General features: G+C 55.7%; 1 protein-coding gene across 5 annotated transcripts in view; it reads left to right on the top strand.

Moving 5' to 3' along the window:
- The window catches only part of CARD11 (caspase recruitment domain family member 11), a 112,435-nt gene extending 95,221 nt beyond the window's left edge, over window positions 1–17,214 (top strand). For all 5 annotated transcript variants that reach the window (XM_087417491.1, XM_087417492.1, XM_087417493.1 and 2 more), the window contains 11 exons: window positions 695–827; window positions 1,448–1,649; window positions 2,112–2,238; window positions 4,540–4,780; window positions 5,430–5,526; window positions 5,973–6,068; window positions 7,687–7,822; window positions 8,808–8,987; window positions 12,533–12,657; window positions 14,210–14,325; window positions 16,513–17,214. In XM_087417491.1, coding sequence (XP_087273617.1) covers window positions 695–827; window positions 1,448–1,649; window positions 2,112–2,238; window positions 4,540–4,780; window positions 5,430–5,526; window positions 5,973–6,068; window positions 7,687–7,822; window positions 8,808–8,987; window positions 12,533–12,657; window positions 14,210–14,325; window positions 16,513–16,717 — 1,658 coding nt within the window. In that variant the 3' untranslated portion in view covers window positions 16,718–17,214. The remainder of the gene's footprint in view (window positions 1–694; window positions 828–1,447; window positions 1,650–2,111; window positions 2,239–4,539; window positions 4,781–5,429; window positions 5,527–5,972; window positions 6,069–7,686; window positions 7,823–8,807; window positions 8,988–12,532; window positions 12,658–14,209; window positions 14,326–16,512) is intronic.
- Window positions 17,215–17,456: the final 242 nt, after the last annotated feature.

The raw sequence follows: 17,456 nt of genomic DNA, 5'->3' as shown, positions 1-17,456 counted from the left end.
GGAGAGCTGGGAAGAGAATTCTGGGCAACAGTCCAAAGCATTTTGCAGTGTCGGGACAAATTCGCTTTGCAGAGAAGCCTCCGTTATCAGCCCAGAGCAGGGTTTGCAGATCCTCCATCCCAACAGCCTGAGCAGTGTGGAGGGGGCATCTTTCCCCTGGATCCTTAGGGTCTCGCTAAGTTGGGAAGAGAAGGAGTGTTTCTGTACTCTTCCAGACTCTGCTTTTCCAGCCCTGCCTCAATCCCATAGGCTATGAAGCTGGTAGATGGTGGTGAGACCAAAGGTAGTCCCAAAATGAAAATACAGACCCCAATTCAAAGCCAGAACTAGCATCTGCTAATGGAGACCCCTTTTCCAGATACAAAAAAGGAGTCTTAAGATCCAGATCGCTGGCGAGGCTTCCTACTAAGAGAGACTCCTGGAGACAGAGGAAGAGCTCTATTGGAGGGGATGCAAGGACTGGACCCTCTGCCCCTGGGGGCCTCAGGGACCCACTGACTGATACAGCCCCTCCTCCAAGCTTCCTCATCCAGGCGGAGAATTTCCCCGGAGGCAGGCAGGGAGGGGCAGGGGCCAGAGGACTGGCCTGCAGCCAGGGCCCTGGCCAGCCTCCCCCAGCATCCCAGCAAGTCCAGGGGCCGCCGTTGGTGCAGCACTGGCTCCCAGAACCTGATGGCCCCTCGCTCCTTTGCAGATGACAGTCACGAGCGCTACTCCTTCGGACCCCCGTCCATCCACTCCTCCTCCTCCTCCCACCAGTCTGAGGGCCTGGACGCCTATGACCTGGAGCAGGTCAACCTCATGTTTAGGAAGTTCTCTCTAGAAAGGTACCGTGGTCGTGGGAAAGGGGAAGCCAGGGTGGGGGGGGTAGGGATAGGGTAAAGACCATTCACCCCCTGGGTCCCCCGCAAAGGAGACCATCCATGTCACCCCCGAATTCTCCTAGAATCAGAGTCCTGGAGTCATGGCATCCCAGACTCAGAAATCACTTGCCATGACCCTGATCAAGCCCAGAGAGGAAGGGGCTTGCCCCGGGCCACACAGCTTGGTAGAGACAAGGTGGCAGGACTCTGATGTCCAACTGGCCCCGGGCCCCGCCTGTGACCCGCCAAAGCCCAGTGGGCCGTGCCCACGGCAGCCCTCGTGGGGTGCGAGGAGGAGCAGAGTAGCCAGCACGCCCAGTCAGCTCAGCCGATGCAGAAGGTCAGCCCCGTGCATGACCTCAGGTCTCGCAGCGACAGTGTCTCCACTGCGGCCAGGAGGGCGGCTCAGCTTCTTGTCTGTTTTTACAGCAGGAGCCAGTTGCGATTTCTCAATTAAGGCAGCTGTTGCATCTCCCTGGGCGTCTGATGAACCCGGGAGGCAGCACCCGAGTCCTGCCCTCTGGTGTCACAGAAGAGGTGTCCTAATTACAGCTACCTGACCTCTCTTTTATCTCCTGAGCCAGACCCTTCCGGCCGTCTGTCACATCCGTGGGGCATGTGCGGGGTCCTGGGCCCTCGGTGCAGCACACCACGCTGAACGGCGACAGTCTCATCTCCCAGCTCACCCTGCTCGGGGGCAACGCACGCGGGAGCTTCGTCCACTCGGTCAAGCCGGGCTCCCTGGCCGAGAAGGCAGGCCTGCACGAGGGCCAACAGCTGCTGCTGGTGAGGGGCTGGGGGCTGGGGGCTGGGGAAGGTGGCAGCACAGCCCAGGTGCCCGTGGCTCTCCCTCCTTTTGCTCTGCATACCTACTGCTGACAGAGGACGAACCCCCCAGCTTTGCATTAAGCTACAGATTCCCGGCCAGCGGGAGGGAGCTGGAAGGTGGCAGGGCTGTCAGCTCCCCGCCACAAGTGCCCCTCCAAGTCCTTCTCCCCGCAGCTCGTCGCTTGTGTTTCTAGAGCTTGTGCACACCCACACGTGCACACACACTGGCACACTCATGCCCCGGGTGGTAGACAGGAGGCAAATGAGCCCCATTTAAGTGGGGTGCTTTCTTCCCTCTCGGCAGCGCTGAGCTAGTCAGTGTTGGGGAGAGATGCTTTCGTTTCCTTGCGGAGCGGTCTCTCTCCTGTGGCTCTGCTCACCCGCGGAGCCCGGGAAGAACAATGTGTCTTTGATATCTAGCTAGAAGGCTGCATCAGAGGCGAGAAGCAGAGTGTCCCCTTGGATACGTGCACAAAGGAGGAGGCGCACTGGACCATCCAGAGGTGCAGCGGCCCCGTCACACTGCACTACAAAGTCAATCAGGAAGGTGAGGCCGCCACACTGTACGCACTACGCTGGCAGGACACCAGGCGGGCTGACACCCTGGACAAGCATCCTCTGCTTGCTTGTCCATTCAGTGGTATGAATAAGCCGGTCCCCACCCCGTCAGGAGGATCTAATGGGGCAGGTATGGGACAGCAGGCAGGAGGGGAGATGAACATGAACACATGTGCACACATACCTGCTCTGGTGCCCCTCGGGCTGCCCACCCGGCTCACAGTGGAAACAGCGCGCCCAGCCACAGTGGACTGCTGGACCCAGCAGGAGGAGGCAGGGCCCCCAGCCAACGGCCGCATTCCGGCCAGGCCCAGCTCACCCCTGTCCCTGCCAGGTTGAAGTTTGCATCCTCTCTTGGGCTTCCCAGCCCTGACATAGACAGCGGCTCTGGCACCAGCAGGTCCGCTGAACCGCATCACGGGCCAGGCCTTTTACTCTAAGGTCCCTGCTCCAGGATAGCCAGGCCTCACCGCGCTCACTCATCTGGCCCTCGGCAGCTTCTCCATCATGTCTCCACTTTCTCGCCCAAGACTCCCGGGCAGTGAGCACTGAGCTTTGTCTTCCATTCGCCAGCATCTGAGTTCTCATTCTCACCTCTGGGTTTTTTCCTGCATGATTATGTCTGCAGCTGGATCTTATTTTTAACCACCAGGGCTCATGAATGTTTCAACAGAGCATAAATAGCCACTTTCTCTCTAGCTGTCCCCACTGCCGCCTGCTCGTCCACACTCCTTCCCAGCAGAGCCCGGTCGGTGCGGAATATGATAATGATGCTCTGTCCCCAAACACAGGGCCCAGACTCCTCCTCTCTCCCAAGCCTGGCCTTTCAGCCCAGCAGAAACTCTGTGGGCAGTACACTGCCCACCGGCAAGCAGTGCCATGGAACGTGATGGGAACGGTGCCCCCCAGAGCTGTGCAGCAGCATAGCCCACAGTCTGGAATAGTGAAAGAAAGGTTTCCCCTCGCAGAGTCCCGTTTGTAGGGCCTTTTCTCCCAGGGGGTGGAGAGCTGAAATGGCGGTGGGTGTTGACCCCGACCAGGTGGGTGGGAAGGATCTGACCCGGAATCCCTGTTTCTCTATGAACATTGATCAGACAACCCTGCTGGCTCAGATCACCCTGGCATGTGTGGTGTGTATGTTTAACGAGCTATTTCTGGGCCTGGTTATTAGGACCTTTTTAGCTTCCACTGTGTTATGCAGGTCTCTGCATGTGGGGCTGATTTCTGGATTTGTATTATGGATTTATGTCAGAGACGTTCACTTTGCTGCATTTATTGTATTCATGGTTTATGCCCTGCTTCCTGTCAAAGAGATTTGTAAAAATTTACACTAAAGGACAACGATATTAAAATAAGGTTAAAACAACATGTGCCACGGTCCTACCATCTTGGAAAACCATTTGGTAATATCTACTAAAACTAAATATATACATAATCAATGACCTAGTAATTCCACGTCTGTGAATATATCCAAGAGAAATGACTACATATGTCCACCAAAAGATATGTGTAAGAATGCTCATAGCAGAGTTATTCGTAATAACCAAAAACTGGAAACAGCACAAATGTGCACACAAGAGAAAGGGTAAATCAACACCGTGTGGAATACTGTATAGCAATGAGAAAGGGTAAATCAACACCATGTGGAATACTGTATAGCAATGAAAAAGAGCACACGATGCTACATTGCAGCATCATGAATGAATCTTACCAACACACTGTTGAGCAATAGAAGCCAGACACGGAAGAGCACATACTATTGGGTTCCATTTCTGTGAAGGGAGGCACAGCTTGTCTGTGGTGATACGGTGAGGATAGCAGTTACTCGTCAAGAGTATTAACAGAGGGGGGCATGAGAGATGGTTCTGAGTGGTGGTCACCCAGGTGTATACAGTTGTGAAAATTCATCAATCTGAATACTTAAGAATGTGTACGGTTTACTGTAAGTTATGCGTCAATTAAAGAAAAAAATGAAAAACAGACACCATGTAATGGTGGGGAAGGCATGGAGATTATAGCAGAGATCCTAGATTTGTTGCAACTTGGCACAGAATTTGGCTCTGAGCTTCTTGGCAGCCAAGACAAAAAGGGAAACCCATAAGTGACACCTCTACTCATTCATCAGAGAGGGCAAACTGTTTCTAGCCACAAACTCTAAGAGGAACATATCACGTTGGGTGCATTATGTGGGGGTGGCAGTGAGTGAATTTGCTCCAGGAGGTGTCTTAGGGGCAGGAGGCTCTTCGCCGACAGAGAGCTGGTGCTTCTTTTACCTTCTTTCCTTCTGCAGGGTACCGGAAGCTGCTGAAGGACATGGAGGAGGGCCTGATCACATCGGGGGATTCCTTCTACATCCGGCTGAACCTGAACATCTCCAGCCAGCTGGACGCCTGCTCCATGTCCCTGAAGTGCGACGACGTGGTACACGTCCGCGACACCATGTACCAGGACAGGCATGAGTGGCTGTGTGCACGGGTTGACCCTTTCACGGACCACGACCTGGACATGGGCACCATACCCAGCTACAGCCGGTGAGGCTGGAACCCGGGCGGGGCTGGGGGGCTGTGGAGCTCAGGAGAGGGGATCATGGGGGAGCCTGTGCCTATTGACCAGTGTGGTCCCCCATTCCCTCCTCCACGTCGAAGCCTCCCCTGCCTCCCCAGGGATGTTGCTCTCTAAAATCCCATTGCTTCATTAAATCCCAGAGCGCCCTCTTTCTGTCATTACCAGAAAGCTTGGTGCTCGATTTTCTGCTCTCTTGGTCATTAGTCATTTCTTTTCCATAGGCCATCTTCCAACATCTTTATGTAATTACAGAGCAGTAGCCGCCAAGGGCTGAGCGTCAGCCTCCCCTGGTTAGACATGCTGTGTGGCTATAAAGCACCTGTAGACTCTAACGCTGCTGCTCAGGCCAGCCCCGCGAGGTCAGCATCTGTAGACCCGATTTACAGATGAGGAAAGCAAGCCTCAGAGGAGTTAGGCAACTTTGTCACAGCCCCGCAGAGCCAGCGCTGGAAGCAGGATTCAAGCCCAGATTCAAGGCGCCATGTCTTCCCTGGGGTGCCCCTGGGGCTCAGAGCTTACCCCTTGCACAGGGCCGGGCACACATCCCCTGCCTGGGGCTTACCCCTGGGGTCTGCTCCCACCCCTGATCCTCGCCCTCCCCTCTCGCCTCTGCAGAGCCCAGCAGCTCCTCCTGGTCAAGCTGCAGCGCCTGATGCACAGGGGCAGCCGGGAGGAGGCGGACACAGCCCACCACACCCTGAGGGCTCTCCGGGTAGGTCACCCAGCAGCCCTGCCCGCCTCACACCACCTCCCTGGGTCTTTTATTGAGGGATAACAAGTGGGAGCCATTAATCTGATTGGGATGATGGATTACAGGGAACTTGGTTCCTCGGGAATTGGACACCCCTCCAGAAGGAGCCCTGCCCTCTGTCCTCCTCCGGCCTCTGACTTTGAGGTGACGGTGATGGCTGAGCCAGGGTTTTCCATCTGGCTGGGATGCAGGCCTTCCCTCTGCCATCTCTGGTCTCTGTTGGCACAAGTCTCGGGGCTCCTCTTACCCTTCCGGGCTTGCTCCCCATCTGGAACACTTTGCCCCATGGCGAGGCTTCTCCCCCTTTAGCACAGAGGGGTCTGGGGTCGCGTCTCTGGTTCTCAGTGGCATTAGTGTGCTCTCGTGTCCTGCCAAGCCCAGCGGTCTGACTGATAAACTGATTTCAGAACACCCTGCAGCCTGAAGAGCCGCTTTCCACCAGTGACCCCCGGGTCAGCCCCCGCCTCTCGCGAGCAAGTTTCCTTTTTGGCCAACTCCTCCAGGTAAAGCTCCCCAGAGCGCCTACTGACTTCTCAGCCCCATTTTGCTGCGGCTCTGCCCTCTCCCTACCGAGAAGAGAAGCCTCTATCAGAATGACAGTGCTTTGTGTCTCTACACCACTTGCAACTTTTCACAGCGCCTCACATCTCCCGCAACATTTGATCCTCAGTGACAGGTCGGTAGACAGTCTCCATGCCTGTTACAAGCAAACCCTGCTTTCATAAAAGATTTGAGGCTAAAAGAAACTTAACTCAGCTGTTCCAATATTAAAAGAAAAATCAGAAACAGTGTATCAGTTAACATTCCAGATATCCAGGTCAGTTTAGACCTTCAGATTGAGCATTAAATTTGAGCATCCTGGCAGCCAAGGACAAAAGGGAAACCCAGCAGATTCTTTAAATCTTATCTGACCACAGAAATGTTTTAGCTCTTCAAGACCAGAAAGAATTTTTCCCTTGTACTTAATTCTAAAAGGATTTTTTTTTTTTTTTGGCATGGATCATAATACAGGGAACGTTGAATAGCATAGTGGGTGATATCTTCAGAAGTGGTTTCACATAAATGCAGAAGCATTGTGTGTGGCCATTTCCTCTGTCACCAGTTGACACAGGCTGAGAGAGGGATACTGAGCTGTAGCCCCACGAGGATGTTCCAGTTGGTGTGGGGCTACTCAGGCCCCAGTGGAGCTCGAGTGTCCCTCCACTGCTCCATCCTGATGGTGGAACATAGGAAACCCAGAGAGATAGTTAAAGGTGTGACCCTAAAACCCAGGTAGACACGGACAGGTAAGCAGAAAGACACTTTCAGAGGTGGAAGGGAACGCTGGTGAAGTCTGAGGTGCTCCTGAAGGCAGGACCGTGGGAGCCCTCACGTTATTGTGCCCACATGTCATACAAGAGTCTGAAACCTTGAGCATCTGGGTGACTCACTCCAAGACTGGTTAACAGCAGGGCCAGGCCAAGCCCCCAGCTCCTGGATTCTCCTCCGTGCAGAAGGAGGGCATGGAGAGATTCAAAGGAGCCCAGGGAATATGGCGGGAACCTGGTTCTGTGCCCACCATTGGGGCGTCCCCTTCTGCCCTCCAGGACCCAACTGAATTGTGGAAGGGAGCAGGCCTCTTAGGGATGCTGAGGCAGAGGGTGTAGAGAGCACGATGTTGCAGGAGATGAAGTCATCCTGCACGTGCCCACCAGCTGCGCAGTCTGTGGGCTGGCCTGCCGGCGGGGGCTCCCAGCCAGGGCCTTCAGTAGCTGGGCCACTCCAGGTGCCAGTGTGCTCACATGGGCTGTGCTCACGTGGGCTGTGCCCACAGTTCCCCCGGGATGCAGAAGAAAGGATTGTAAGAGGGCCTGGTGGTGGGCCTGCTCTGGACCAGCACCCAGCAGGTTTCATGCCTGGTTGGGGGAGAGCGAGTGGTGTTTATTCACTTATTTACCTACAGTGACATCCCAAACAGCCAAAGGACTCGCACCACCTGCTGGGTGTCTCCTCTCTGTACAGGGAAGTTGACTGACCCTGGCCCCGGGGCAGAGCTGCGGCCTGAGCAGAGGTCTGCAGAGTCGGGGTAGAGGCGGCTGGATGGGGTTGGAAGCCATGCTCTGCCCTCCCTCTGTCCTCCAGTTCGTCAGCAGGTCCGAGAACAAGTACAAGCGGATGAACAGCAATGAGCGGGTGCGCATCGTCTCAGGGAGCCCGCTGGGGAGCCTGGCCCGGTCCTCGCTAGACACCACCAAGCTCTTGACCGAGAAGCAGGAAGGTATGATGCTGACTGCCTGGCCCCTCCGTGCCTCCTGCAGGCCCGGTGGCCTCAGGGGTCTGAATGGGCCACGTGGGTCCCCTCGAGGGGCACTAGGATGCCTGCTCCCTCAAAATGGGGGCTACCATCTGGGGAGCAGCTGCCTGGCCTTGGCTCGGAGGACCACTCAGCCTCCTGGGGCGGTATCCCGCCAAGCTCCCGCCTAACACTGGCTCTAGTTGGTTTGAGCCCAGATGCCCGTGTTAATTGGAGCTGTTTGCTGTAAAGTGGTCATTTATTGATTTCTCTTCCCACTGCGTGCCTCTTGCTATTCATCAAGCCAGCGAGGGGCCGCCCGGTGCACAGTCCCTGGTGGAAGGCTCCGCTCATGGTGCCCAGCCCTCCCGCCCCTCCTCCCAGGGCCAGGCTGTCCCTAGCACTGATGCTCAGAGGAGGGCCTGGGGCTTCAGAGCCGGGGCAGCCAGGCCAGGGGGCGGAGAAAAGGGACAAGCCATTGGTCTCGCACTCCTCGCGTCTGCCTTGCCCTCTGCCCGGCCCGCTCTTGCTCAAGCTCTCCTCGCCAGGCTCCTTCTCTTGGTGCTGGACTCGGTCTGTGCCCCTCAGAGGAGCCATCCCTGGCCGTCCTGCTCCAGGCCCCTTCTTCAGAGCCCAGCACCATCTGAAGTGATCAGTCTGTGTGTGTCTGTTACACGCTTCTGTCTGCCTCCCGCCACCCTCGCCCCTCCTGGCACACGAGCGCTGAGAGGCAGGGCCGTCTGCCTGGCTCAGCGCTGTCGCCGCAGCTCCCAGAACAAGGCTTGGCACACGGGTCACTTCGTAAATATTCCTGGATGGCCAAAGGGTGTCCTGGGCCCTGTGGGTTTGCAGTCAGCCGACAGGCTTTCAAGGCTCCATCAGGCCAAGAGGGCGCCCAGGGTCTCCGTGACTCCCACCACCGCCAGGCGGGCAGGGGTCTCACGGCCAGTCCTTTCCTATCCCCTCCCAGAGCTGGACCCCGAGAGCGACCTCAGCAAGAACCTCAGCCTGATCCCCTACAGCCTGGTGCGCGCCTTCTACTGCGAGCGCCGCCGGCCCGTCCTCTTCACGCCCACCATGCTGGCCAAGGCACTTGTCCAGAAGCTGCTCAACTCGGGGGGCGCGATGGAGTTCACCATGTGCAAGCCAGGTGAGTGCCTCACGCCGCCCTGGGAGCCCGTCCACTCCTCTCCTCTTCCGTCGTGTCTTGTCGCATAAAGGGGCTGGGGAGGCACTTGGTGTGTGCGGGGAGGGAGAGCCTGCAGTCCGTGTTCCCATGGCCTCCCTCTGTGAGTTCACGGGACCCCAGGAGCAGCGAGAGCATTCTCTTCCCCATTTTACACTGAGGTGACAGGGCAAAGGTCACAGGGTCAGCAGGAGACTCAACTTGGGGTCCCCACTCTGGGCCCTTACACAGGAGGTGAGCTGCCCTCTAGCTCTGGGCCTCCACGTCCTCATGTGTGGCTGGTGGACAATGATAGTACCCCTCACAGACAGAGCACGGAGCCCTAATCCTGGCTGTGTGCTAGAATCATCCTCAGCATTGTCCGTATTTAAATCTGTGGGTGTCCAGGCCCACCCCAGACCAATTAAATGTCCAGGGTATATTTTTAGTTATGGCAAAGTAAATAAAACATAAAATTTACCATTTTAACCATTTGTAAGTATGCAATTCAGTGGTATTAAATACATTCACATTGTTGTGCAACCATCACCACCGTCCATCTCCAGAACTTTTTCATCTTCCCAAACTGAAATTCTGCCCCCATTAAACACTAACTCCCATCCCCCTACCCCGGCCCCAGCACCCACCCTTCGGCTCTCTGTCTCTATGAACTTGACGACTCTTAGGTCCTCATGCAAGTGGAATCATACAGGGTTTGTCCTGCTGTGACTGGCTTGTTGCACTTAGCATAATGTCTTCAAGGTCCATCTATGTGGTAGCAGGTGTCAGAATCTCCTTTTTAAGTCTGAACAATATTCCATTGTATGGATGGACCACATTTTCTTTATCCATTCATCCGCCAATGGACACTTGGGTTGTTAACACCCTTTGGCAATTGTGAATAGTGCCCTGTGAACATGGGCGTACGAGTATCTGTTTGAGTCTCTGCTTTTTGTGATTTGGGGTCTACACCCAAGACTGGAACTACTGGATCATGTGGTCATTCTATGTTTATGTTTTTGATTTTTAAACTGCCACACTCTTTTCCACAACAGCTGCACCATTTTACATCCCTACCAACAGTGCACAAGGGTTCCAGTGTGTCCCCATCCTCACCAACACTTGTTATTTTCTGTTTTGTTTTTTCTAATAATGGCCATCCTAATGGGTGTGAAGTAGGGATGTCAAGGTTGAGGTACAATTTACACACAACAACATGTCCCCTTTGTAAGTGTGTGCTTGAATGTGTCTGGACGAGTGTGTACGCCCTTGTGACCACAGCCCCAAGCAGGATACACAACACTGTGTCTCCCCAAAAAGTTCCCTTGGGCCCCTTTACGGTTGTGTCCCTCCCTCCACCTCCTGCCCCATGCGCTGTTGATCTGCTCCCTGTCACATGTTAGTTTGCATTTTCTAGAATTTTCTATAAATGGAACCATGCAGTATGGGATTGTTGGTATCCGGCTCCTCTCACCCAACATAATGTTTCTGAGATTCATCGTCTTGTTGCTCCTTCTGCTGCTGAGAAGCATTCCATCGTGCAGACGTGTCCATCGGGAGTAGTTTGTGCAAAGCTCCCTGGTGGTTCTCATGTGGGGCCCGGGCTGAGAACCAGCATTCAGAACCATCCCTGGCCCAGACAAGGCCTCCATGAGCCTTAAGTCTTGCCATTGCTGCTGACCTTTCTCAGTAAGCCCCACAGTAAGGGTCCAAGCAGGAGCAGAACCACCTCCTCTGATTCCTGGGTCCCCAGCCTTAAATGTTGGCACCGAAGAACCCAAGGTCTTGGGGATGCTGGCTCTGTGGGAGGTGAGAGGCTGCACGCCCAGCGTCCTCCCTCCCGGAGGCTAGGCCCCTCCAGCCCCGGTCCAGGAGGGAGCCCAGCAGACGGTGTGATTGGTTGGAAGGAAGGATTGTGTTCTTTGAGGCGAGTGGCCTTCAGTTCAGGTTCTGCCCTGCCCCCTCCCCCTGCTGCTTGATGTGAGGCAAGTTATCAACCTCTCTGTTTCCTGGCCTGCAAAACCAGATAATGGCAGCCACTCCTCGTATTGGTCAAGGGCTCGTGGATGGGCAGAGGCCGTCCTGGGGCTACACCCAGCATGGGTTCTGGGTTCCTGTCCCCGTAGGTGGAGCAGGCAGGGCACAGACTTGGGGCCCATGCCTCTCTGAGCCCCAGCTGCTGCAGCCACCGGAGTGCCCATCTCCTTTCTCAGCAAGGCCCGCCCAACTCCAGGGCTCTCCAGGTCCCAGCTGTTGGGTGCAGGAACCTTTTGGGGGTGTGCACCCCCCGGACCACACACGCCTTCCCGGGAGGCTCCGGGAGAGGGACTTCATTTCTGCCTGAGGCCCCAAGCATTTTCATTTTGGCCAATAGGAGGCTTGGTAAAAAACCTGACTTGAAAACCCCACTTAGCCCCTTGAACTCTGCAAATGTGTCCCATCTTCTCCTTGGTGCATTCATGGCCAGGTGGCCACAGGTGCTGTCAGGGCAGGAGTTCAAGCCTTCCTCCCTCCCCCAAAATCCCCCGGAGCTCCTCGCCTGCTGGGTTGCCCCAGATCCCTTCCAGCTCACTTCCACTGCACACTGTAAGTGTGCGTGCTGTAAGTGTGCATGCTGAACTGGGGGCTGGTGTGGGCTCCCCCCAGCCAGCCTGGGCCTTAGCAGGGAATTCCAGGCTTGGCCTTACTCCACCCTTCGCCTTCACAAGTGGAGAACATGAGAGGTTAAAGACGTGTTTGGGGTCACCCAGCAAGTAAGTGAGCCTCCAACATGCTCCTTCTCCTCCAGGAAGCCCACCTGCCCCACTTTCCCCCCGTACCTCCTCAGTGCTCCCACAATGAGTAGCCATTTACTGCACCTACTAAATTGTTTTACATCTGTATCCCACATTCTTCTCCCCAGCTAGGTCGTAGGTCCTCAAGTACAACAGCTATGTTTTTATTATATTTTTATTCTTAATGCCTGACCCTTAATAAGTTTTCAATAAATGTTGAATTATTAAATTAATGGATGGGTGGATAGATGAGTGGATGGATGGATAATGGATAGATGGATGGATGATGCATGGAAGGAAGGATAGATGATGGCTAGATGGATGGAGGGATGACGACGGGTGGATGGATGGATAGATAGATGGATGATGGATGGATGGATGATGGATAGATGGATGATGGGTGGAAAGATGCGTGGAACAGGAAGTCCTTCATGATAGGTGCCTGGTGACCAGTATTGCACCCCAGTGCCTGAGCTACTTTGTAATGAGACTTATTACTGAGAAGCCAAACTGCGAGTGTTTATTATGCACCTATTCCGTGGGCTGCCGTGGGGAGTGGGGAGAAATATGATCTTGACCCTGCCCTCAAGAAGCCTCATAGTCTAGTGAAGGAGACAGGGTTCATTTAAACATGGCCAGAAGGGGGTCGGACATGGAATTCGGTCTAGCCCAGAAGGGGGAGGCAGAGCCTGGATGGGACAATCAACCCAAGACCACCTCGTCCCGCCCTCAGGACTGGCCCCTCTCTCTCCGCAGATGTTGTCACGAGAGACGAGTTCCTCCGGAAGCAGAAGACGGAGACCATCATCTACTCCCGAGAGAAGAACCCCAACACTTTTGAATGCATTGTTCCCGCCAACATCGAAGCTGTGGCGGCCAAGGTGAGGCGGGGCTGGGGGCCGGATGGGGGTGAGACCTGCCCGATTATCTTTGTGAGGCCACCTCAGCCGTGGACAGGGGTGGGATGCAGAGTTGCTCTCACCCTCCCTCCCCACAGGCCAACTTTCTCCTTTTCCCTGTCTCCTTCATCTGCCCGTCTCTCTCCACGCCCTTGTTCTCCGGGCTCTGACGTGCATTTATATTTTGAAACCACCTTCTATTTCTGATGGCTTCCTGGTGCAGGTGTTCCAGTTCGCATTGTTTTGGGGGGGGGGGGTTCTGCCTGTGATAACAAGGGCCAGACACAGAGAGCGTGTCAGGGCCAGAGACAGGGAGAGCAGGTGGGTGACAGGTATTATGTTCTCCAAATGAGGGAAAATGGGGCGTCAGAGGGTTATTGGCAGCGATGCAGGAGAGGTGTCTGCATGCAGTTTAGGGGTGACCCTTATTGGCCCTGAGCACTGAGTTCCTTCTTGTTCTAGGGCCTAATGAAAGCCCGGCCGCAGCCCACGGCAGCCAAGTGCTGCCCCAGGTCTGGGGGTCGGCTCCACGGTGGGCAGTGACCTTGGGGGTAGCAGGAGCAGGTGCCCAGCCAGGAACTCTGCATGTGCCGTCCAGCTGACAGTCACTTCTGCGCCCTCCCCACCTTGTCACTCACACAGATAAAAGCACTGGCAGAGCCATCCGCCAGCCTTGAGCGTTGGTTTAAAGCCTGAGCTGGAGCAGTTTAGGGAATTCTGACGGCTGGAGTGGATAGAAAATGAGCGGACCAGGTTGAAATCGAGATACTCTTAGCGAAAAGTTTAGCCATCTAATGGATCCATGCAGTTAGAAGTCCCGCTGGTGGCCACGCTGGTGGGGAGGGGGGCAGTGACCAGAAGGAGCATGGGGGGGTCTGGAGCTGGTCATCTCTACCTCTGGGCCTGGGTGCTGCTTCCACAGGTGCATCCAGTTTGTGAAAATTCACCGAGCTGCACGCTTGGGAACACGTGCGCTTTTCTATACCCGTGTTCTATCTTGCTGCAAAGGTTTTTTTTTGAAGTGACGCCTTCAGCACAACAGAGATTGTCCTTCTTCAGAAATGACGAGCTCGCGGGCCCCAGGGAATCATGTTTGAGAATGCTTGCAGATGCACCCAGGGCCCACAGCCCGCCCCACCTTTCAGGGGCTCTCCACCCCGTGCCAAGTACCAAGGGTGCCTTCCTTCCTGGGCCGAGCAGGGGGCAGGTGCCCTCCGTGCTGATTCTGACTTTTATTAAAACTCACACCGCCTGACTCACCTCGGGCTGGGTACCCCGTCTCTGCCAATGCCTGTGGCTCTGCACAGCGCAGGGGAACCAGGTGTCCAGGCAGGTGGGGCCCTTGTCTCGTGGGGAGCGAGTGTCACCTTGGGTTGGTCCCCACTTCAGCCCGTGGCACGCAGGGCTCTCGCCCCCACCACGTCTGTCCTCTGAGCCTGACCCTGCGTTGCGGGACCGCCCCAGGCGCCCGTCAGGCTGGAGGAGCTGGTGGGGGGCGGTGTGCGCTGCTGACCACCAGCCGCTTTGCTTGCAGAACAAGCATTGTCTGCTGGAGGCCGGCATCAGCTGCACCAGGGACTTGATCAAGTCCAGCATCTACCCCATCGTGCTCCTCATCCGGGTGTCAGAGAAGAACATCAAGAGGTTCAGGTAAGGCTCTGAGACCCCCGGGCCCTAAAGTGCCCCCTTCTCTCCCTCCCACCCCACCAGGCCTCGGGTTCCCACCAACAACAGCTGGCTGTGTCTGTGTCCCCACCGCTCGTCCCTTTAGTGAGTCTTTGTTGTGGGCCAGACTGCAGTCCAGGGCAGACACAGCCCCTGACCCCCAGCAACAGAGACAGGGACACACGCACGTAGAACGTGTCCGGGGGACAAGTGTGGGAGGGATGGGTGGGCACCGCGGACCCAGGTGGGCAGGAAGCTGACGTTGGAGCAGACCCGCCACAGTGAGGGTGGGCCGGGCAGGTGCTGGAGGTGACGGAGGAGACGTGCTCTGGGCACAGGGCACAGCTGGCGCCCAGACCCTGAGGCAGGCACAGCCTGGAGGAGGCTGGCATGGGCAGGGTGATAAGAGCTGACCTTGCAGCCAAGGGGGGTCCAGACCACTCCGGGCCTGTCAGCCGTGGGAAGGATGTGACATTTTATTCTGAATGAGACAGGAGCCACTGAAGTTTGTGAGCAGAGGAGTGGCATTACGTCTAATGTGGGATGAAAAAGTCTTGCTCTGGCTGCTGTGTGGACACAGGCGTTATGACCACATGGGCCAGAGCTGGACCCTAGATCCTGTCTGGGGGCGGTGAGGAGAGATCCGATTCTGGGTTCTGTTCGAGGTCAAGCCTGTGCAGTTTGTTGAAGGGTTAGCTCTGGGGTCCAGTAGAAAGAGAGGAATCAGGACGATGCTGAGGTTTGGGCCCTGTCCGTCACGCAGCCGTATCTCTGATCCCCACCTCTCCTCGCACACGACTGCAACCGGGACTGAGAGGTGAAGCCACTCTGTTCTCTCACCAACTACTTCCTGAGCACCTACTGAGTGCCGGGCACCAGGGGACCCATGAATGAGCAAACGAGACAGAAATCCCCGCCCCGGCACCTCACGTGCATTCTGACCAAAACCAGAAATGTGCAGGTGCTGGTGAGAGTGCGGAGAAATCGGAACCCTGTGCCCTGTTGGTGGAAATGTAAAACAGTGCAGCCGCAGTGGGAGACAGTATGGAGGTTCCTCACAATATTAAAAATAGAACTACCATATGATCCAGCAATTCCGCTCCTGGGCGTATACCCAAAAGAATAGAAAGCAGGGTCTCAAAGAGATATTTGCACACCCATGTTCACAGCAGCACTATTCACAATAGTCAAAAGATGGAAGCAAACGAAGTGTCCATCAGTGGATGAATGAATAAACAAAATGTGGTCCATCCATACAATGGAATATCATTCAGCCTTAAAAAGGAAGGAGATTCGGACACCTGCTACAGCATGGATGAGCCTTGAGGACGCTGGGATAAGTGAAATAAGCCAGTCACAAAAAGACAAATACTGTAGGATTCCACTTATATGAAGTCCCTAGGGTCATCAAATTTATAGAGACAGAAAGTAAAAGGGTGGCCAGGGGCCCGGGGAGGGAGAAGAGTTAGTGTTTAATGGGTGTGGAGTGTCAGTTTGGGAAGGTGAAAAGTTCTGGAGGTGGTTGCACAACTGTGTGAATAAACTTAACGTTACTGAACTGTATACTTAAAAATTGTCGAGGGGCCGGCCTGGTGGCATAGTGGTTAAGTGCACGCGCTCCGCTTCAGTGGCCCAGGGTTCGTAGGTTTGGTTCCTGGGCACGGATCTACGCACCGCTTATCAGGCCACGCTGTGACGGGATCCCAAATAAAGTAGAGGAAGATCGGCACAATGTTAGCCCGGGGCCAGTCTTCCTAAGCAAAAAGAGGAGAATTGGCAGCAGATGTTAGCTCAGGGTTAATCTTCCTCACACACACACACAAAAATTGTCGAGATGGTAAGTTTTATTTTGTATGTACTTTACCACAACTTAAAATTTTTTTCAATCCCCACCTCTTGGGATTTCCGTAAGGAACAGAACAGAAGGGCGCAGCTCCTAGCATGCCAGAAGTGGTAGATGCAATGGAGAAACACAGCAGGGAAGGGAGCAGTCAGTGGGGTGGTCAGGGGGCCCGAGGAGAAGTGGGGAGGCCTCCAGCTCGGGGTGGCTGGACAGGTACAGCGCCACTTCCCAAGGCTCTCCTGGGGGCAGACAGTGGTCCCACGCCACAGGGTCCAGCCCTGCAGCCTCTCCCACAGCCCCTGCGTGTCTCCCTCGCCCTCTGCCTGCAGGAAGATGCTGCCCCGGCCCGAGACAGAGGAGGAGTTCCTGCGCCTGTGCCGGCAGAAGGAGAAGGAGCTGGAGGCGCTGCCGTGCCTGTACGCCACGGTGGAGGCCGACATGTGGGGCAGTGTGGAGGAGCTGCTCCGCGTCATCAAGGACAAGATCGCAGAGGAGCAGCGCAAGACCGTCTGGGTGGACGAGGACCAGCTGTGAGGCGTGGGCAGCCCGGAGTCTGAGCGGGCTTGGGAGGGGTGTCCAGACCCCACCGGGCAGTGCCGTGGGGGCGAGGGGCATTCTGCTGCCCACAGAGCCGCCCCGGCTTGGGGGCTCCATCTGCCCAGTGTGGAGCACCCCCAGGGAGCCGCGGGGGGCAGGTGCAGCCGTGGGGACAGACACTCGTGAGGGAGCAGGGGTATTTATTCCACCCAGGGCTGAGCTGGCTGAGTCGTCCAGCCCTGCTGGCATTAGTGGGGAGGCGGGGCCCCACGAAGGACACGAAGCCAGGCCCAAGGCCAGAGGCCCCTCCAGCCAGAGCAGCAGTTGAATGTAACGCATGGGACAGGTGTGCACCTGTAGGGCAGGGACCCCGAAAGCCAGGGTGCCCGCCAGCCCTTGGGACACACAAGCCACACATTCCCAGGCAGGACAGGGGAAGTGCACCATGCTATTATCTTTCTTGCATTAAAATTTCTCCATTTCCTTGTTTTCAACCTCTTTTTTTTTTTTTTATTTAATGATTTGCAGAGGTTCTCAGCTCTCGCCACCTTCCTGACCTGCAAACCACTCCCCGCAGGCTTAGTTCAGGGGCCAGGTCACGTAGCGGGGGCGGGGAGGAGGCGACCGTACATCCCGGTTTCCCAGGACAGGCCTGATTTACACCTGGGCTTGGGCATGGTTACTAACAGCACCCCTTTGACTGAGATGCGTCCTGATTTGGACGATAAATTATATC

The sequence above is a fragment of the Ceratotherium simum genome, chromosome 26, assembly GCF_057802395.1.
Source record: "Ceratotherium simum simum isolate JZ-2026a chromosome 26, ASM5780239v1, whole genome shotgun sequence".
In the NCBI taxonomy this organism is placed as follows: Eukaryota; Metazoa; Chordata; class Mammalia; order Perissodactyla; family Rhinocerotidae; genus Ceratotherium; species Ceratotherium simum.
Note: the sequence above shows the minus strand (reverse complement) of the source record. Positions and strands in the feature narration are given on the sequence as shown.